The sequence below is a fragment of the Myzus persicae genome, unplaced genomic scaffold (genome assembly GCF_001856785.1).
Source record: "Myzus persicae strain clone G006 unplaced genomic scaffold, MPER_G0061.0, whole genome shotgun sequence".
Taxonomy (NCBI): Eukaryota; Metazoa; Arthropoda; class Insecta; order Hemiptera; family Aphididae; genus Myzus; species Myzus persicae.
Window position 1 is genome coordinate 227,209 of NW_019104377.1, and position 22,666 is coordinate 249,874.

Below are 22,666 nucleotides of genomic sequence, written 5' to 3' on the forward strand. Positions count from 1 at the left end.
ATATTTTGCTATATTTTAACTCGTTTTATCTCATGTTTCAGTCTAGCTCTCAGGTCGGTCCAGCTCTCATGTTTCAGTCCGGCTCTCATTTACATTAGTTTTATTTTTTTTTTTCAAATTATCTTCTTCAACATCATCTGGAGCAATGGATGTACAACCTTTTTTTTGCACAATATTGTCCAGTGCAATTGATGTAAGTACTTATAACCTTTTTCAATTTATAATTATTTTTGTTTTTACCTGCGATTTCTGGTGCAATTGATGTGTGTCTTCTTAAGTATATCGTACATTTTTTGTGTTCATAATAATATAGCTATAATCTTAGTAAATCTCAAATCTGACCTGATACCTCTGCTACCGGCCCGGGCAACTCTAGATGAACTGAGTCGCACTTTGGCTACATCAAAATATGACCTTTTTTTTTCTCGGGACGCACTAGGGATACTTTGCACCAGCTTGTACCCACCGGACAGGGACAATCAATACAATTGTATTTTATTCTTTTTTCTTTATACGATTGATATACCCGTGTTCCCCTCCCATGTTTTTTTCATTAATTCAACTAGTTTATTTTTGTAGATATCTACTTTACTTTTAATTATACTACCAGCTATCCCTGGGAGAATGCAAAGATTTTTCACTTTCGAAGAATAGGTTTTTTGATTTTAAAATCATGTTACATAGCGTAACATCTTCACACAGTTGACTAAATAATCACTATTATATTACCCAATGGAGAAAATGTACTGCATCATAATATTAAATATTATGACGATTTGCCAAGACAGTGGAAACAAGGTGATCCGTCTGAATCTCTGGAAATGTCCACATTTAATTTGTATTTTTACAGTAGTTTATTGACTTTTCAACTTGGGTAGTTACAATACCCTACCATATTTTACATTGGTGGAGTTGACTCTTAGTCCTAACCTTACCGCATGGCCAATGAAGGCATGAATATACTTAGTATTCTGTCGTATTCGTGGTTTAAGGCTTTAAGCAGTAGACATACAAAGTACACACTTAATACAGAGTACAGACTACTAACCAATGATATTAAAATGGTTGATCAATATGTAGTGTCAAAGTATAAACATATAACTATATAAGTATATAACTATATGTGGAAAACTTACTAACAACTATAAAAAATATAAGTATTATTAGGAAGGTACTTTTTATGCATACAATTACAACATATGAAAGTATATAATGTCCATAATAATAAAATAATAGTTTTTTTTTATGTTAAAACATTACAAAATAATAAAATAGTAAGTCGGCCATATTGTGGTCATAATATTACAATTTTACAAAGCACCACAAAAGGTATTTATATAATATAAGGTCACAGTAGAGTGGAGATAAAAATTGTTTTATTAGGATATATTTTAATTTTTCATGGATATATTTACTATAGATCGCTGGAGGGATTAAAGAGATTGGTTAGGATAATCCATATTTGCGTTGACATTAATAATGTTTTCTTTTCTTTTATTTATTTCAGCATAGTCGGTGAAATATATTTTAGTTGCTCTTTTTTTAATCTATAATCATATAACATATTTGAACGTTTCTTGAGCCGCGGCTCCTTCACTGGGTTACCGGGTACGTCAATTTTTAATAAAATAGATATATATATATATTAGAAATGTGGTTGTCATGTTGGAAGAAAGGGATATGAGAGAGAAAAAGTGGACACTGTGTACCGATATTGGATTATATGAGATACTTTACATATTATGTAAAAATATGGTGCATTGAATATAATTTTCATAACATTGGAGGGGGGAGGTTACATTGGCGGTGTTGTTGAGAAGTTGTATTGTTCGATTGCTTTGACATCGTAATGCCCGCCGATCACAGCCATCACAGTAAAACATATCAACACTTTAAAGATTACTAAATGGCTATTGGTGATAGCATGTAGTTGGAGAGGTTTAAGAGACTTGACGGAGCGTACTTTGATAGTTAGATCAGATCAGTCGTCTTAAATGCGCCGAGCTTACATTTGTGACGACCGTAGTTGGCCCGTGGATGATGTAAAAGATGTATTGACGTTAGTAAGTGGTGACTCCAGTGTGTGCGGGATAATATACGTACAATTTTTGGGAATAAAGGTATGCTCAACAGCGTCTCGTCGGCGTGCAGTAACGTGCTACACCTCAACGAAGAACAGTCACAGAACCAAATCTTTGGATTCACTTAGAAAGATATCATTCAATGATAACCCAAACGAAACAGCTGCAGGTTCATAAAATACAACATGAATCTTCTAGCTGTTCAGAAATTAGAGTCACCGACTATGCATCCCAAGACTGAACTGGCTGTCCCAGGGTCTCAAGAGCATAACGAACGTATGAATACAATTTCCACAGTTCTACAGCTGAGGTAGGGTTAGCCGTTGGTGAACAAATTATGGCACGTTTACGCGATTGTAAAAAATCCTTGTTGAGACCCTTGTTTTAATATTGAGGGACAAAGCTCATCATATTATGCATCTTGATAATTCTTTGCACTGATGGAAACGTGTTTGATGATACCAGAAACTGTACTAAATAGGAACACGTATTTTATCTTTAAACTATGTAGTTTTCGTACATAATTTAAAGTAGTATAATTGTGAAATATCTCATTTAGGGTGTTACACAGGCATACAGCAACTTGCCGTGTATACTATGTGGCTGAATTGAATTTATGGATGTTTTAATGACTTCTATTGAAGAATTAATCGTAGAACGTTTCTTCATAATCGTACGCAATTCAACTAGTATTCCAGTAGCTATGTCTAAAAACTTACGCACAATGGTTTGAAATACAATACCAAGAATGTAATAAAAAAAATAAAGTTAATTAATAAAACCAAAAGACAAAAGGTACTAGGTAGAAGAAACATAAACTCTAGATAGTAACAAAACTCCAATTACAAAAAAAATAAATAAAGAATGCAATATAAGAACATCAAGTCAAGGTCTAATAATAATAGTAATATGGCATACATTGTATTGAAGTATGAATGACTAAATAAAAAATAAATAATATTTCCAAAAACATTTTGACAATTATTCACATGCACATACGAAGTTGAATGAATGCAGCAATCGCTGTGAGAAGAGTATACGCATACGTGGGCTCTCTTTGGCGTTATGTTAATGAGGTTCGTGGTATTGGTATACATGTAAGCAATTGTAATATAAATGTTGCATCCAGCAAGGATTAAGCTAAGACAATACATTAAGAAAGTACCAGAATAATAGTTGAAATTAAATATCTGCGTTAATTAGTAGGAAATGTCGAAAATAACGTGAACTATAACTTACTTTTCACATGCCATGTCAAAAATGAATCGACCTTTACCAGAATCACTATGTTTATATTTAAAAGGTAACATTGAGTTAGCAACGGAACCAGCAGACATTTTGATATACGAACGTTACAAAATTAGAAAATAATTCTACATCACTTCAAAATGTATTTCTTCTTCTTCATTTTTTTTCCCGTCGATATACACCAACAATATTTTTACTTAATAATACAATTCCAGTGAAATACCTAAATTCGCAATGGTAGATTTCGAATTTACAAATTTGGGCAAAGACGACCTAATTTTAATATCTGGAGCACGAATTAAGATATACAGGATGCCGAACGAGGGCTTATCAAGTGAAGACGGAAGTTTCCAAAAATCCAGAATAACTTACAGCGCTTTTTAGCCACAGTGGCGTTTAATGAACTAAAACAGTGCTACCATCTATCAAGAATTATAGTTTTACGTATCTTTATCATAAAAATTATCATCATGTTAATTTCCCGCCACTTTTATGAAATTGTATTAATGTTGGATTTGTAATTATTACATTATAAAATGCATTATGAATATTATGAATATATGTGAATAAAGATATAAACTATGATAATAATTACCTGGTTCCTTTTCCGTGTGCAATCCACAAAGAAGATATGGTTGAATTTATATTTACATCATATATTGCAATGAGGATGAGACAATATGCATACATGACTAATCACAAAACAAAAAGCACTAACAAAGTTAAAAAAAAAATAGCCAAATTGGTATCAAAATAGTTTTTAAAAAGTTTTATTTATACAAATTGAATATTGACACTAGTAATTAAAACCAATAAAAAAGTATTTTACATACCTATCAAATGAATTATTATTATATCAAAGAAAACTTTTATTGTACCTATTATAATATTATTCATTTGTTGAGAAATATGTCTTGTATACCATCTTAATAATTAATATTTTACTCATGATTTTACTTATGTGATTATGTTTATTATGATACTTGATAGTCGTAATTATACAAAATTAGTTAAGAATTTCGCCACCGTAACCATTTCAGCGCCATAAGTTAATTTGGGAACCTGGAAACTTTCGACTTCACAGAAATACTGATAACAGGCTGTCGTTCGGCATCCTGTATATCTTAATTCGTGNAACTAATTGAGAAGTGTTTTGTCAAACACAAAGACAGTCAAAATGTGTTTGACGACACAGTTGAAGAATTTTTTAATAATAATTACCTGGTTCCTTTTCCGTGTGCAATCCACAAAGAAGATATGGTTGAATTTATATTTACATCATATATTGCAATGAGGATGAGACAATATGCATACATGACTAATCACAAAACAAAAAGCACTAACAAAGTTAAAAAAAAAATAGCCAAATTGGTATCAAAATAGTTTTTAAAAAGTTTTATTTATACAAATTGAATATTGACACTAGTAATTAAAACCAATAAAAAAGTATTTTACATACCTATCAAATGAATTATTATTATATCAAAGAAAACTTTTATTGTACCTATTATAATATTATTCATTTGTTGAGAAATATGTCTTGTATACCATCTTAATAATTAATATTTTACTCATGATTTTACTTATGTGATTATGTTTATTATGATACTTGATAGTCGTAATTATACAAAATTAGTTAAGAATTTCGCCACCGTAACCATTTCAGCGCCATAAGTTAATTTGGGAACCTGGAAACTTTCGACTTCACAGAAATACTGATAACAGGCTGTCGTTCGGCATCCTGTATATCTTAATTCGTGATCTGGAGTAATATTCGGACGCAACCAGGTTGACTTCATAACCAAATTAGAGGGTAGAGAGCGCTAGTGTTAAAAGAAAACAGAACAGTTAGCCACAACGAACGGAGACGCATGGTACAGCATCTTGTCAACATTTTTAACGGGAAACCTTCGCAACTGTACCCTATCCTAGCACAAATCTACGACACTGATCACGCCACTAAACCTAACTTCACACGGAATTTTATTAAGACGCAACTAGACACGTATGACGTAATAGTAGTATGGGATTGTAGTACCGACTACAAAATTCTGAAACTACTACACGTACGACCTCTCGTATTATCACGTGGATGGGACGAACACAATAACGGGCGATTTAGCTTACAACTTAAGGAGATCGACACAAAACGAATAATCGTGTCGTTTCAAATATCGGAAAAGTATATATTATGCCATCCACGATGAGATGCGTCGTAGAAATGAACGACCAACACATCGGGGAGTATTTTATATGTAAGAAATGTAAATACATCATGCTGTTGAAAGAAATAGCACTTTTGTTCCTTGGATTTGAGAAGAAAGCATAAAAAACGTAAGTATATACATTTATAACACTCGCGATAAACTACTTCGAATGCTTTCGATGTATGTAGCCAATTAATACCCAAAGAGGATACTCATATGGATATCGTGAAGACGTGAACAATGAACACGTGACAAACTGACAATATGTCGGTCGGGCAGAATATATTGCTGAATAAAAATACCCGTAATAGCGCCTTTTATTTATACATTTAGTTATTAATTACAAATGTAATTTACTACTTAATATTTTCTGAAATTTTTATTACAACATTGTTTGTAGGTGCGAGTCGTTCAAGTTTAATTTGAAGACAAATCGTGGTTTGGTCGTGCACAATTACTCACATTCACATACAAAGTTGAATGAATGCAATCGCTGTGAGGAGTATACAGATACGTGGACTCTCTTTGGCGTTATTTTAATGGGGTTCGTGGTATTGGTATACATGTAACTTGTAAGCAATTGTAATATACCTAAATGTTATAAAGTTTTTGTTGCATTTAACAAGTTTTACGCAAAGATGGTACCTAAAATATTATTTATTTTTAATTTAGCTTATGGCCTAATTAAAATTTTTAACTGATAAAATACAAATATTTATGAATAACCTTGTATTAAACTATCGGTTACCGATAATTATAAAAAAAAAATTTTTAAAAAGGTTCAATCACATAATTTTATGTCATATTTATATTTTATATGACTTTTCTCTGATAAGTGTTTATGTACAGGTGCGGCAGTCAACTCCGACGATTTAAAAAATAGAAAAAAAAGTTTTTATTAATTTTTCGCCAAACAAATAAAAACTGCACAGGTGGAATGTTATGTTATATATTTAAAAACTTCATTTTGTAAAGATTGTGACACGGAAATGCCTTCCTTGGTTAGCCACACATTCCCTACTGCTTATTTCACCCGCTCTACATTTTCTGGAGTCCGCGCGTCTAGTTTTTTTATTACCACCACTGTTTTGAGTCGTGCTTGTTGTGGTTTCAAAGTTTTTTACCCACAGGTCGATGGTACCACGAGAAGGCACAGGATCGCGAGGAGATAGACTAAATTGTCGGCGAAACGCACGTTGAGCGCCTACGAAACTATCATTATTTTTGTAATACGCTTTTACCGCGAACGCACGTTGTTCACTCCACCAATGCTCCATGATTACTAAATTCCGGGTATTTAAAAGCGATAGTAACATTCCCGAAATCTCTACCACTTTAGCCCTGTCCACCAGTTCTTGTTAAAACCATCGGTTTTGACTGCCGCACCCTGTATTAATATTTCCTTTTTGAGAGAAAACTTGATTACAGATTTTAAATTTGCATAATTTTCTCCGGTAGTATTTTTGTATGTCATCTTGAAAGCCATTTAAAATTTTTTTTTTAGAAAATATTTGTTTATTGATGCTCTTACAGGTATACATTTTTTTTTGCTAGTGTAGAAGACCACCTACGCAGTTGTATTATTATTAACACATAGTCTTAATCAATAGTTTATATTCAATGAACATGTATCAGGGTTTTACGAATGATTGTGCAAAACATTATAGTCATAAGGAAAGTAACACAAGTATGTTGTGCAAATATAAACTGTTTAATTATAACATAATCGCAGATATATTATAAGTGCAATGTAATGGCAGAGAGAACAACAGTCTTATAACAAGCGTTAGACGCGAACTGTATGACTGTCAAAATGTGTGTGTTTTATTTAAAATATAGGTACTTAATTAATTAGCAAGTTGTTATTTATGTTAAGTTACCTTCACTTTCTACAAAAACTCGTTGTAAGCCTACCTGGCTTATAACACTAGGGCGAAAAGCTTGAATACGATTTTCCTATTTTTTTAAAAAAAATATTAGTTTAATGTATTAAAAAATTAAAACATATGCAAACATTTGTTTTAACCATTTTATGTCTATGGTTTGGCGGTTACAAGAATACAGGTAAGCGGCAGTAGTTTGATACAAATGATACAAAGCTCAAAAACGTGTGAACTACCTACAATTTACGCGAAATGTGATTGCAATTACTCACCATATGCAGACTCTCAAAACCTGGGTGTTCTTTTATTAAGAATTAATCTGCATTTTTGTTTTTGAATAGAATCCTCGAATTTGAACCATATTCGACATACCGCTTACGACATATTCATAATATTGTCGGTGTACGTGTGCATTGACATGAATTTGCCCATTAGAACTTCCTATAAAATACAAACAATTTTTGTTTTTAAATTTTTTGTTTATTTCTAATATTTCCTGTACTCTTCTTTATTTTTCAATATTTAGTTCCTAAATGTTTTGACTTAATTTTATTTTTGAGATTTATTCATCAACTAATATAATATTATGACGTGTTTAATGTATGCAAGGTTGGACATAAACGAGTCAAAAGTTTAAATTAAGTAAAAAGTTCAGTTAATTTTTAGTTTTCAAAATTGAATATTCAAGTATTCAACGTACTGATTTTCATTGATATAAATTATATAAATAACGAGTTACTTTTAATCAAGTCCAACTGTTCATGTTTAAGATTATTATTTGTGTCATTTTTATTTTGTTTGTTATAATTTTTCTTTATGTGCATGCCACGGTGCGGTCCGCAGCTGCAGCCGTAATCAAATAAAATCTTATCATATTTCCGTTTGCGACCGGCCAGCTGCGTGACCGTTATCAATTTATGTTTTTCAAAAGTCATATTCATTCAGTTTTTTCTCGTCTAGTCATGCTTTCAGTGTCACAAAGTTCTTAGTTTTTTCAGGTTTCATTGTTTTAGTGCGGTGACACTGAAAGCCCGTTCACATAGTTTTCATCGTGTTTTGTATGTCCATTAATGTCTATGTTTCTTTTTTTTTCGCACGACCTCCGAGCTAGACGGTTGTTCACTTGTTCATCATCTTAGTCAGTATTATTATTATTATTCATTGTTAAATGCATTCGATTTTCATACTCTAGTAGTCTAGTCAATACATCTTAGTCAATCATTTTGTGTACATCATCTGTGAATTGCCTTCTGTAGACTGTAAGTATCGTTCAGTCATTTGGTTTAGTTCATCGTATTAATATTATTCTCCAATTCAGGGCGCACAAAGAGATAATTACAGAAGCACGTGAATTTTTTGCCATTTGTGATTTGCATGTACACTGTGATTTATTCGTCTGAGCTGGTGGCCCGTTAGTCGTACGTTCTCGGGATTGTCACACATTTAGTGTTATATTATTGTATTTTTTATTGTTCAAATGTGTGCATCCTGAGACGGTAGCGTTTGGTTTGAAGCCGCTAACGGACACCAGTTCTACAGGTAATCAGCTGACGAGCTGCCAAATTATTATTAAGGCCTTAGTCATTCGTTATTGTATTATTATTTGCTATTTAGCGTTATTGTATTATTATTTGCTCTATAGCATGATTGTATTATTATTTAAAGCCAAGAGGCCATATTGCATTTATCTTATAATAAATTATTATAAACCTACCTGGAAATTTATTTATTAATTAATTTACTTGATTTAAACCAATGCATATATAGTTCAGTCGTGAAGGCACTACATATTTTTATTAAATAAGAGCTGACAGCGGCAACACCAACTTCGATAATTTATAAATAATTAAATAAGAAATTATTTTTGGTGATATATTATATTGCATAAACATTAACTTATTAATATTTTAAGTAATATTTATATATTAAAAACAAACATAAATGATTTGCTTAACTGAAGTTAATAAAGCAGTTAATAGTACATTTCCATATTTTTTTTAATTTAACTGAGTCTAAAAAAAAAAAATGAAATATTCTTAAATGTTTTCAAAAGCACCAAAAACATAATAATCAAAAATGTCATATGCCTCTAAACAGTACAACACAAATCAAAATTTGTTGAAAATGTTATGGTGTATAGAAAATGCTTATATAAATATTCAGTGAAAATTTCATGAATCTACGTTCATTTTTTTTAGAGTGACACTAAAAATTAAAATCGATTATTTCGAAAAATGGTTTTGAGCAAAAATGGCAGTTTTTCAAATTTTGACGAGATTAGGTATTTAAACAAAGAATATTTTATTACAGCAGTTCAACACAATATTATTTTTTTTGGAAGCATTTTAAATTCAAGTGTTTTCAAGCCTTAACAACGGTTTGGCAGTAGTGAGATAATAAAAATGAACGAATACAGGTAAAAAAAATATGTTGACTACAATTAATGCGAAAAAAATTTTAATTACTTACGCTATGGAGTCTCTGGGCTTGGGTATTTTGTTATAGACCGGACTCTGTAGTCTTGTACTTGCATCTGTGGATCCTTGACTGTCTAGTGGACCCGAAAATCCATCTTCCGTCTTCGATGTAACATACAAGCGCATTGATTTTTATTTTTATAATTTCAAAGTTTTTTTCTTTAACTTAGCAGGAGGAACAACCGCCTATATCAGTAATCGTTGGCTGTCTGCTAGCAGAACTCTGAACGGCCGTTATCGCGTACGCCATGGTCGTTGATCAAAATCAATTTCTCCCTCCCCCGGATACCAATGTGGAGTTTCGGCGCTGAGCAACCGCAGCGCTGCGCAACTGAGTGGCAACATATTTATATTATACTATAGTACAGTGTACCTACTTACTTTGCTTTTCACAAAATTCACTAACTTCATTGCTAGCTTCAAAACATAAGCTAATTCTTCTGGTAACGTTTTTGTAGCTATTAGCTAACGCTTGCCGATAAATAACCCAGTGTGTCGTTAAAGTTTTTTTTTTTTTTTATTTAAGAAAATTTACAATCTATATACAATTTATATAATAAGTAAATATGATGAACAATATTACAGGACATGAAAATCTTGAGGGAAGGGAGTGTCCAGTGACACTACTTCCAATTTAAACTTAGGGGTGAGGTAACTTTATAATAAGTAGCACTAGGCATTTTTTAATAAATCACGCGGCCATTTGCGTTTGAGGCGACGAGAGGGGTTATCAGGAATTGTACAAGAAGAAAGTTTAGATATGAGTGGGATTGGATGGTTAAAGGTATTTTTATGAAATTTGTTATAATGATAAGAGGCAAGTGTGGATATTGATGGTATGTTGAGATCATGATGTAGGGTGTGGTTGCTGACGTACCAGGGAGCATTAGAGAGGACACGCAGAGATATTGATTTGAACGCTTGGAATTTGATTAGGTTTGAGTTTTTAGTGGTACCTCACAGTTGAATTCCGTAAGTCATAACTGGACTGAATATTTATTTATATATTAGTGTTTTATTATTTAAAAAGATTTTGGATCTAAGAAGTGGTCTTAATTTGTGAAGCCTGGTATTAAGTGAAGTTCTTTTAGCTTTGATGTGATTAGTCCAAGTTAGTATTTTGTCGAGAAGGAGTCCTAGGTATTTAACGGAATCGATAATGGGAATTGTTTGGTTATTTATGTAAACTGGAGGAATTGTTGTAGGCCTGAGGGTAAAAGTGATGTGAGTGGATTTATTTTCATTAATTTTAATTTTCCATAAGCTGAACCAATCTTGTAGTTGGGTTAGGTGGTCTTGGAGGTTGTTTGTAGTGGTGGCTATTTCGGAGTTGGTTGAGATTATGCCTGTGTCATCGGCGAACGTAGCTAGAGTAATGTTAATAGATTGAGGTAGATCTGCTGTATATATATTATAGAGAGTCAGGGAAAGAATACTGCCTTGAGAGACGCCTGCTTTAATAGGATGTGGGTCAGAAGTTTCGTCTTCACATCTTACTGAAAAAGTACGGTTTGATAGGAAAGATTTGAGTAAGAGGAATAACGGAGTGGGTAAAAATAATAATTTGAACAGTAGCCCTTCAAACCAGACCCGATCAAACGCCTGAGCAACATCAAGAAAAACGCCAGAACAAAAATTTTTTTCTTCAAGAGATGAGGCAATAGTGTCAACTAGTCTGTGTAGTTGGTGTAGGGAGGAGTGCTTACTCCTAAAGCCGAATTGAGAGTTTAGAATAATTTGTTTCTCGTTAAGAATCGGATAAATTATTTTTAGTATGATTTTTTCTAAAATTTTTGGAAAGTAGGAAGTAAACTAATACGCCTATATGAGGAGGGTTGATCAGGAGGTTTTCCTGGCTTGTAGATTAGGATGATAACTGAGTGTTTCCAGGTGGGGGGGATATAGGATAGACGAAGAATGATATTGTAAATATAAGTGAGAAGTAAGATTGCTTTCTTAGGCAGGTATTTAGCAATAGTATTGGTTATCAGGTCGTGGCCTGGGGATTTATTATTTTTTAAGTTTTTGATGATATTTAGGACTTCAGAAGGGGAGGTATGTTTTGTAGGGAGGCACATTGGGAGAGTGTTTAGAAGTGAGGCTTCAATATTAGAGTAGTGGCTTCTAGTGAGTAAGTTTGGATGTGGTGAGAATCTATTTTCAAGATCTGATGCAAATAAGTTTGCTTTGTCAAGATTTGACGAAGCTAGGGAGTTGTCGGGGTACCGTAGGGGAGGTATTTTACTTTTTTCCTTTAGGATATTTTTAGTGGCTTTCCAAAGAGAGTTGTCAGTATTAGAGAGAGTGGTGATGCTTAAGGTGGTTAAAATAATAATAAACAACCTTGTCGTATAAAGAAAATAAAGTGGACTGTATTTAATGTAATTCACAAGTTTTTAATTGCCTGTTTGGCACAAAAAATAATAATGGGAACATTAGGTAACAGTATAAAATAAAAGTAGAAATAATAATTTAGGACCCGTCGGTCATTCACACACAAATATTCGGTCGACCAATACTCACATAACAGTTGAGACACACATCTGGTTTTACACCCACGCTACCGCACCAGGGCACGTAAGTAGTCAATAAGTTGCAATAAAAATACAAGTTGACCCTGCGTACGTGCGAATGTGTGCCAGCAACTGTTGACGATGAATTCACTAACAAAACAAATTGATGCAGCCGGTAATCGCAACACAAATCCCTGGTAATTTTGACCACCCTATACTGGGGAAAAAAAATTAATGGTGGCAATACAATTGCTGAGAACGATAATTACCAAAGGCTTAATCATAAATTCACAACACGTGGTTTGGGCTGACTGCAAAACAGCTAACGACAATGGTTGTCAACCGCTCAGATGCGAGCACAAAAAACGAATCGTAAAATAACGGACGAGCATAAACAAGAAAACTAAAAGAACGGTCTTTCAGTGTCACCACACTAAACAACAAATAACGGAAAAAACAATGAACTTTATGACACTGAAAGCATGACTATACAAAAAAAAACTTAAGTTTGAACATAACCGAATATAATGAAAACATTGATAATGATTCCACAGCTGGCCGGTCGCACACGAATGCCTGATAAGCATCCGCCGACAAGGCTGCAACTGTGGAACGCACCGTTACGTGCACATGACAATTATAACATAAAGACAGAACATAAATTTGTTTGCAGCGCAAACAGAGAGATTCCAAGTAGTTGTGAAATTTATCGGAATTGTATTTTCGAAGAATATTTTTTAAGGAGGTATTGAGAGTGTTGAAATGCCTTTTATCACTCGGCAAGTGTGTTCTTTGCCATATACGGCGGGCTCGACGCTTTTCTGTAATGAGTTATGTTATGTGTGAGGGTAAAACATTGATTGTGTGAGTGGTGGAAGAGTTGTTTTTAGAAGCGTCGAGTGCAGCATGTTGAATGATATTTGTGAAAGAGTGTGCTGCGGTATCTAAGTCAGATGGGTTCTTTAAGGAGATGTTGAGAGTGATGGTATTTCCTATAGTTTGACTAAATTTTTTCCAGTTTGTTTTGCCCGGAGTGATAGTTGGGTAGTTTTTTGTAGCAGTTGAAGTATCGTTTAGAGTGACTAATATTGGTGTATGGTCAGAAGAGAGGTCTGAGGAATTGGTAATAGTAAACTTTATGTGGCTAGGGAGCGTAGTGATAAAAAAGTCTAGAACGTCGGGACGTCTATTGGCATGTGAGGTTAGGAGGAGATATTATTTTAAGATTGTGATCGAGGATAAATTTGTTGAGAGTTCGACCTCTAGTATTAAGTTGGCTAAAACCCCACTGGGGATGTTTGGCGTTGAAGTCCCCACCTACCAGGAAGTAATTACCGAGGGAGTTAAAAAAGTGCTCGAAATTATTAGGATTTAATTTAGCGCCTGGACGGATGTAGGTCGAGGAGATAGTGGTAGGAATATGATTTAGTGTTTGGGAGATGTTAGTGGACTGTATGACGTTATTTTGATATGGTGGAAGAATGGTATGTTTAATATTTGACTTAAATAAAATTGCAGAACCCGCGTGGGAAGAACCATCGTTTATTAGTTATTATTATCTTATTATTATACTTATTTATTACAAGCACTATTATTATTATTGACAAATACGTATGTAGCGTATATTATGTATTTATTAATATATTATACTGAGCAACATTTTTAACCATACCTAGGTATTCTAGATAGTGTTTGAACTATTCGAACTTATTTGAATTCTAGGCAGTCCCAAGTCTGAATAAATGGGAAGGACATTGTTGCTGGTTGAATAATAATTTGAAAAGTTATTTTAACAAGACTGTATTATCACGAAAGCTTGCGGGAACCAATTCGTATGTTACCTGTAGACAACTCGGGAACCAATTCGTAGTCGTCCCAAAGAATAGACATTAAACAAGGAAGGTTCTTATCTATTAAATACTCACCCTGATAAAACACAACACAACATACACCATTGACTTACTGTTCCTTAAAGCATAGACTATAATGGACTATTTGTGAACTGTATTCTTCTATAATCTAACAAACATAAATTAGAAGAAATACATAATATACAGATACCCTATAATTGTTTACGTATTAGTGAGTAGTATGCGTAATAAATATATTACTTTTTATTTAATTGTATTACAGGAAACTACCTGTTACTTGATTTATTAAGATAAACAACATATTATAATTTATTACGGTTATTCAATATTCAATAGCTATTTCGCTATGATAGTAGTAAATATCTGGTAAATTACCGATCCATCAACATTCACAATAACTTACTTTGAGGAATTTAAATATTTTAACCTATGGTGTGTCCTTCCACCTGGGTATGTGACATGTGTTAAGCTACAGGTTTGTTGGATGGTCAACTAAAACACAACACAACAATGTATTTGAAGTTTTATGAGATGATTTAACGTTTATATAGCCAATAAGTAGGGCAGTATTAATTGATGTGTACTTGATATTATCTGTTGTACATATCATACATTATAACTATTATTACTTATAAGCACTATATTTTAAGACTTTATTCCAGCACGCATTGACGTATATGAATATAAACAGTTACTGAAAATGAAACAAAGTAAACCGACCAATCACCCCCAAACTCATCACAAAAATTCGGTTGTGAAGTTCTCGGTAAACGACGTGTTTCTCCCGTTTCAACGAATAATAGTTATAGTCTTGGCCGGTTACCTCAATATAAATCGGCTTGACGGTTCGAAGGGTCCCAGTAATGTCCGTCTTATATATATATATATATATAATATATATATTATAGACCGACCGACTGACGGCGGTATAAAAAATTATATGCGGATTTATATCAACGGCCGTGTTTATTTATCACGTTCACATGTAATCCAAAATGGCAGATTATATCTTTACTATTGCCTGGCCAAAAACCAATACAACGCCAAGATATCACAACACGTGGGTTCAGACAAAAACTGAAGTCTTTGATAAATTTCATTACAAAATTCCACGTATTCGGTCCCACACGATGCTAGATGTATTCCGTTGAATGGCAAAAACGGGGATTACCTCGTGCCCACATTTTGGTGGCTTACCTGCAGTCGTCACATGATAATATAATATGAACCACTAGCAAATGTTTTAAATCGGTTGGGTCGGGAGGATAACCTCCAGTGGGTGACCGTATATTTTCGAAAAATATGTGGGCACCTTATTCTAGAAAAATAGCCATAAGACAACGAGACAAACAAATATTCGAATATCATATTATACATATTATGTAGTAAATACCATAAATCTCATTTTAGTGCGGTCTGGGTGATTGGGTACAATGTGTAGGCTGCAGGAGACAGTTGACGAGGATCAGGTGTAGAGGGTATACGAAAAAGCGGCCTGGACGGACGGAGCCGACCGACGGGGGGTAAAATACACCTGTGAATCGGTTTAAAAGAAAAATTAATGATTTTTATCTCATTCCCAAGAAAAAAATAAGTAGCAATAGATAAATGTATAAATTAATAGGGTCGAGTGTATACGTGTATAGAATATTGCTGAGACGACTTAAGGTCCAACGATTAGATAAAATAAAATATGTTATATTATGTTGTGGGATGCAAGTGGTATATCGTAAATTCCATTAGGGATGAGCGGTAGTGCAGGGGTGTGGGCTGTGGACTCATCTATTCGATCCTCTACACGTCCGCAGCTCTGTAGAAATGAAACAGATATTTAGGCCCAAAATAAAAAAACAAAATACCCTTAATTATTATGCTGATGAGCGAATTGGGCATGCAACGTTGCCAACAATTATTTTTGAGAGAGTTTCAAAACGTTAAATTGTATGTAAGATCAAAACAACAAATTTGAAAAAAAATATTTTGAAAAAAATTTGAAACGAAAATTTTGCGAAAAATTAAGTAAGAGGTATTTGTCATATCACCGAAAACATATCTTCTACTGTTCATTGTTTATCATAATTGAGAGCCATTGAGTCTATGTGGTATCGCTATCGGGTTACTAAGAAGCGAATATGTGGCCCGATGGTTGCTGAATATTTAGGCCCACAATAAATAACCCATGTGCCCTGAATAAGTGTACTGATGAGCAAATTTGGAATTCAGGGATGACATTAATCGTCATTGAGTGTTTTTAAAAATGTAAAATTGTAAGTAAGATCAAGACGAAAAATTTGAAAAAAAAAATTTTGGCAAGAAAATTTTGCAAAAATTTAGATACGAAAATTATGCGAAAAAAAAAGTAAGAGGTAATTGTAATATCACAGACAACATATCATCTACTGTTCTTTGTTTATCATAATTGAGAGCCATTGCGTCTATGTGGTATCGCTACCGGGATATTAAGAAGCAAATATGTGGCTCGATGCGTTGCTGGATATTTAGGCCCACAATAAAAAACCCATGTACCCTGATTAAGTGTACTGATGAGTTAATTTGGATTTCAAGGTTAACATTAATCATCCTTGCGAGGGTTTAAAAAAGTAAAATTGTAGGCAGGATCAAATCAAAAAATTTGAAAAAAAAATTTTGATAAGAAAATTTTGCGAAAAAAATAGTAAGAGGTATTTGTAATATCACCAAAAAAATATCATCTACTGTTCATTGTTTATCATAATTGAGAGCCATTGACTCTATGTGGTATCGCTATCGGGTTATTAAGAGGCAAATATGTGGCTCGATGGGTTCAGGATATTTAGGCCCAAAATAAAGAAACAAAATACCCTTAATTATTATACTGATGAGCAAATTGGGCATGCAACGTTGCCAACAATTATCTTTGAGAGGGTTTCAAAACGTTAAATTGTATGTAAGATCAAAACAAAAAATTTGAAAAAAAATATTTTGAAAAATTTTGATACGAAAATTTTGCGAAAAAAAAAGTAAGAGGTATTTGTAATTTCACCGAAAACATATCATCTACTGTTCTTTGTTTATCATAATTGAGAGCCATTGCGTCTATGTGGTATCACTATCGTGTTATTAAGAAGCGAATGTGTTTCCCGATGGTTGCTGGATATTTAGGCCCAAAATAAAAAAACCAAGTACCCAGAAGAACTGTACTGATGACCAAATTTGGATTTTATTGTTGACATTATTCATCAATGAGAGGGTTTAAAAAAGTAAAATTGTATGTAAGATCAAAACAAAAAATTTGAAAAAAAAAATTTCGAAGAAAGTTTGATAAGAAAATTTTGCTAAAAAAAAAGTAAGAGGTATTTGTAATTTCACCGAAAACATATCATCTACTGTTCTTTGTTTATCATAATTGAGAGCCATTGACTCTATGTGGTATCGCTATCGGGTTATTAAGAGGCAAATATGTGGCTCGATGGGTTCAGGATATTTAGGCCCAAAATAAAGAAACAAAATACCCTTAATTATTATACTGATGAGCAAATTGGGCATGCAACGTTGCCAACAATTATCTTTGAGAGGGTTTCAAAACGTTAAATTGTATGTAAGATCAAAACAAAAAATTTGAAAAAAAATATTTTGAAAAATTTTGATACGAAAATTTTGCGAAAAAAAAAGTAAGAGGTATTTGTTTCAACTTATTGAGTTAAATGTATTTTTTTAGATTTTTTTGCTGTTATTACAAACATTGAAACACGTAGGTAAAACTTACAAAATGTAGTTTGTTAGTTTAAAATTATTGTATATTTATTTAAGATCCTGTATGAAACGAACATATATTTTTTTATGGTCATGGTATTGTAAACCATTCTACACATTTTTGGAGACGCCAAAACATTTGCCTCCATGTTGGGGGCCAGCAGGGCGGTTTTCACCTGAATGTTTGGATAAGCAATGGGAGGGAGTCCGACCTAATAACAGACTGGTCCCAATTCGGTATCACACTAAACACATTAAACGAGCTTGGAGAGAGTTAAGACGCATATTAATCAGATGTAACTCTAATTCAGTAGCTGACTTGTACGTTGGTGAGTGGATGTACCGTACAAATATCCTAAAGAGATGTGGTAGTATACAGGGACCAATTTGTACGACTTATGTCTGACATAGCACGTGCATATTCTGGAATCAGATTTAATCCTATGATCAGGGATATTGAAAATTACCAATGTCCTGAGCGCTGAAATTCAAAGTAAGCACTTAAAATACTAAACAGCACCAATTTAAAAAATAACCAAATTTTTCATTGTATTCACGAAATGTCATATTTAAATAAAATCATGTTGTGTTTTATTTCCAGAAATCGTATCCGTCGGTTGCAGCAAGTATAAATTGTTCTTTTAAGGACCATCTAGTTAAAACGGCCCTTTTCAGGGCCACCAAATTTTTAAGTTCATAAAATATATTATAAGGTATATATAATACCTAATATTATACGAATAAAAACCCCTTAAAGACGCTTTTCGATATTTTGACATTTTTTTCGGTTTCGGAAAAACCGAGGACCTCCATGTCAGTCACATTTTTTAAATATCATTTTGGACTTAGAAAATGAACAAGTGATAAAAACAGACTTTTATTTTGGACATAGGATAATTTTGAGATTACTTAGTATTTAATTATTTTTGTTGTGGTGACACTGCGGAGTATTGCTGTAGTGATAGTAGTACGGTAGTGATATGGACTAAGGAATTTTTTCGGGATTTTATTCCCAGACCCGAAAGCCATACTTTAACTGTTGGCGCATAATGTGACCACAATAATAGTGAACGAGCCTTGTCGCTATATAAAAAAGGATTTAGTGGACTGTATAATATATAAAGGTGAATAAATAAATAAGAATAAGAATCATAAAACAAACTGCCCGGTTGGTAATATAATAAACAAATAGTTAATGCAAATTAGCAATAATAAATATATAAATGTGAATGAGATAGAATATAACTGACCACTTGGTCCAATATAATTACAATAGAGAAAATAATTTAATAATTCACAGCCAAGTTGACTCAAATGACAGAAATAAATATAATAAATAATACAAACGCTTAAGGCAAAATAATTACACTGAAAAAAATACACTTATGGCTAAAATGGCTCTGGTGACAATAATAATAATAATATAATAAATCAATCTTGCCTTAAACGGCCTTTGTAACAATATAATAATAATAATAGCAAAATGCCAATAGTGCCTCAGGCGGTCAGCCTAAAAATCATATAAATTTACTGAGGTGACTAAAACACTGGTACTAAATATCGAGCTGCAGCTCACACAACTATAAAAGGTATAATTCACTTACATAACATGGCCACACAGAACAAATGGTACTGGCACAAGACAACCAGCCAAACAAATGAACAACGTGCAATTCACAAAGCTGGACCAACAGACACAAGGTGTCAGAATTGTCCTATTGCTGGTAAAGTGACAACCCTAGGCTAACAATAATAAAAATCAATAAAATATTCAAATTAGAGTTGCCGAACCATAATTACCAGACAATAGAACAAGAAAACCAGCGTTGATCACAGCAGACAATAATATAAAAAAACTTCACTATAAAAATACACGAAGTTTTTGCATGCATAACAAAAAAAGGTGGCTGTTACGTAATAACGATTAACTAATAACTGGGTAGCAGCTATTACTATTACCCCTAAAGGCTATAGGACTTATCCGAACGACGGCAAAGAGAGGAGAGACTGAAGGGAGCAACTTTTAAACAACATAACGAGAATAACGAATATAGCCAATAATTATGTAAGCACCATCGCTGCTGTCGAAAGTGCTGCCAACACTAGTGCAACACAACGGCAATAGGCACTCACAAATTCTTTAATGTACTTGTCTGTGCCCTGTGGTAATTTATTCTGTTTACTGCATAATAAACATTTTACATTATACAGTTGTATTCCCTCGCTAACAGGAACTCGGTTAACACAAATTATTGGAAAACGTGAACCGGTTTTTCGGTCCCGAGAAAGGCTCTATACTATAAGATGGGGTTTTTTTTATTTCCTCGGTTTATACGAATTATTTCGGTTAACACGAAACTCGAACAAATTTAAGGTACCATATTGTCGTTTTGTTGATTAACACGAATAGAAAAATGTCAATATGTACATATGTATCTATTTTTTATACAAATGGAAATGATCTCGAGGTCTGCGATGAAAATGCTGGAAAAGATGGAGAAGATAAAAAACCCGAAATTTTAGATCAAGAAATTGAACCTACTGAACCTCCAGTGGATAAATCCTCTCGGGCTGATGTGTTGGCAGCCTTTGATACTCTCGTCAAATTTTCCCAAACCAGTCACCAGTGCAGAGTTAGATTGCAAATTTGATGACCAGTTGAACAGCATCAGGAAACAGTGACTAGAAAACTATGAAGTTACATTCACCCAGAAACCTATCACTGACTTTTTTAAACCGACGTGAGTTTTAAATTAATTTTTTTTTGAAAAAATGTATTAAAAATATTTCTTTTTATGTAATGTAGCGTAGTAATTAATTAATTAAAAATATTTGTTTATATGTAGTATGTATGTACCAAAGTAATCTACATTTATATTTTGAAGATTACATAAATAAAAAAATTTATTTGAATGTAAAATAACCTATCAGTTAACACAAATTTTTTTAACACGAACAGGTTACTTTGTGGTCCCGTCGTGTTGTTCGAGGGAGTACTGTACAGTGTACATTGTTTCATTCCATTCAATTAATGCTTTGCCTACTGAAAATATGGCGCCCGATGGCGGTAAGGTAACTGATAAAAAATTGCTTCATCTGATAACGAGAGTTCGCTATCTAGTATTATCAAAGAAGTCTGTAGTTTGTGGCATGAACTAAGATATATCTTAGTTCATGGTTTGTGGTTATCAAATTTACGTTTTACACTCTTTGCCTTCGCCTATTTGTTACTTCTCACGTGTACCTATATTGTCGTGCTGTGTAATGAAATTACGAATTGAGTAAAATGAGTAAAATTGAACATTTGGTTGTGGATACCGCCGGTTTCATTGACAAAGCACCACTCCAAGACTTCGGTTTGAACATCCACACTATTCAAGAAGTGGTGAACGAAGTGACAAATAAACGTCAAAAAACAGATCTATCAGTATTGCCTTACACTCTCAACATTAAAACCGTGTTTCCCGAACATATTCAGTTTGTTGTTGATTTTTCAAAAAAGACTGGTGACTACCCGAATCTATCTGTCACCGATATTAAAGTAATAGCTTTGGCTTATCAGATACATAAAGAAAATTATGGTACAGACAATTTGAGAACTGAACCAATTTCTAAATCAGTTGTGTTTGAAAAACCTGAGGTTAATGAAAATACCGTTGGATTTTATGATCCAGACCGTTTGAGTGATGATGTGTCAGAATTGGAGATTGATGATGGGTGGATTACAGAAGATAATATAAAAGATATCAATAAAAATAATGGAGACGATCTCACTGAAGAAAAAGCCAAAGTCGGTTGCATTACCACTGATTATGCCGTACAAAATGTGCTCAAACAAATAGGCCTCTCTGTTATTGCATTAGATGGCCGTGTGATTAAAGAAGTTCGGACTTACATAAGACGCTGTTATGGATGCTTTACATTGACATCCAATATGACAAGATTATTTTGCCCAAAATGTGGGAACAAAAGCTTAAAACGAGTAGCTGTGTACTTGGATGAAGATGGAAAACAACGTGTGTACATTAATGGTAAAAGACCTTTAAGTATTAAAGGTAAGAAGTATTCATTACCTAAACCACAAGGTGGTAAACACGCAGTCAACCCAAGACTGGTAGAAGATCAACCAATGCCACATCAACGACCAACTAGGTTGGCTAAATCCAAAACCAATGCTTTGGACCCAGATTATACAGCTAAATTGTCTCCTTTCGCTACAAAGGATGTTTATTCCAAATCTGCCATGCTTGGTTTCAAAGGTTCAGTACAGAAACAATGGATGAAAAGGAATCCTAATGAATCCAATAAGAAATGTAAGAAATAAATTATGTATTTGCAATAAAAAAAAAACACAATGATTACAATTATCGAATTTTTTTTTTTAATTCCCACAATTTTATTATATAATCATTCCAATTATTTACTTTATATTGTTTTTATAATCAATCTTGTAAAAACTGAAAGCAAATTAGATTTATAGTCTATAAGCTGGTTCATCTTAAAATAATAAAAAAAGCAGGTCATCGGAATCATTGTATAATTTATTATGTTCTTTAAAAGCAATGTAAACGATTAATTTAAAAAATCAAATTATCCACAAGAACAAAAAAAATCAAATACATTCAACACATACATTTAAATATTTTCAACTTAC

The 22,666-nt window shown here is 33.1% G+C and overlaps 2 protein-coding genes and 3 long non-coding RNA genes across 6 annotated transcripts; 2 read left to right on the forward strand and 3 right to left on the reverse strand.

The window, feature by feature from the left end:
* Window positions 1-2,900: 2,900 nt before the first annotated feature.
* On the reverse strand, window positions 2,901-3,879 carry LOC111041628. The gene is made up of 2 exons (XM_022325940.1): window positions 3,321-3,879; window positions 2,901-3,221 (listed from the first exon to the last, which is right to left on the reverse strand). Exons 1-2 carry the CDS (start codon window positions 3,416-3,418, stop codon window positions 2,924-2,926), a joined length of 396 nt encoding a protein of 131 aa, XP_022181632.1. The 5' UTR covers window positions 3,419-3,879; the 3' UTR covers window positions 2,901-2,923.
* Window positions 3,880-4,470: 591 nt separating this feature from the next.
* On the reverse strand, window positions 4,471-9,996 carry LOC111041629. 2 transcript variants are annotated; one of them, XR_002605349.1, is made up of 4 exons: window positions 9,889-9,996; window positions 7,692-7,860; window positions 4,789-5,152; window positions 4,471-4,647 (listed from the first exon to the last, which is right to left on the reverse strand). It is a non-coding gene; the product is annotated as an uncharacterized LOC111041629 (long non-coding RNA). The 2 variants fall into 2 exon arrangements; XR_002605350.1 differs by having other exon boundaries at window positions 4,471-4,668.
* Window positions 9,710-11,440, forward strand: LOC111041630. The gene is made up of 2 exons (XR_002605351.1): window positions 9,710-9,835; window positions 9,925-11,440. It is a non-coding gene; the product is annotated as an uncharacterized LOC111041630 (long non-coding RNA).
* A 7,721-nt stretch (window positions 11,441-19,161) lies between these two features.
* On the reverse strand, window positions 19,162-20,856 carry LOC111041713. The gene is made up of 2 exons (XR_002605356.1): window positions 19,813-20,856; window positions 19,162-19,755 (listed from the first exon to the last, which is right to left on the reverse strand). It is a non-coding gene; the product is annotated as an uncharacterized LOC111041713 (long non-coding RNA).
* A 261-nt stretch (window positions 20,857-21,117) lies between these two features.
* LOC111041712 (RNA-binding protein NOB1) lies at window positions 21,118-22,541 on the forward strand. The gene has a single exon (XM_022326086.1). The coding sequence runs from the start codon at window positions 21,299-21,301 to the stop codon at window positions 22,334-22,336; it is 1,038 nt and encodes a 345-aa protein (XP_022181778.1). The 5' UTR covers window positions 21,118-21,298; the 3' UTR covers window positions 22,337-22,541.
* The last annotated feature ends 125 nt before the right edge of the window (window positions 22,542-22,666 follow it).

Bases quoted from the DNA above. Each gene is read 5' to 3' on its own strand.
- LOC111041628 (XM_022325940.1), bottom strand. From the start codon at position 3,418: ATGTCTGCTGGTTCCGTTGCTAACTCAATGTTACCTTTTAAATATAAA. The intron at 3,222-3,320 runs GTAAGTTATAGT...GTATTGTCTTAG, and splicing joins TTTGACATGGCATGTGAAAA to CTTAATCCTTGCTGGATGCA.
- LOC111041712 (XM_022326086.1), top strand. From the start codon at position 21,299: ATGAGTAAAATTGAACATTTGGTTGTGGATACCGCCGGTTTCATTGAC.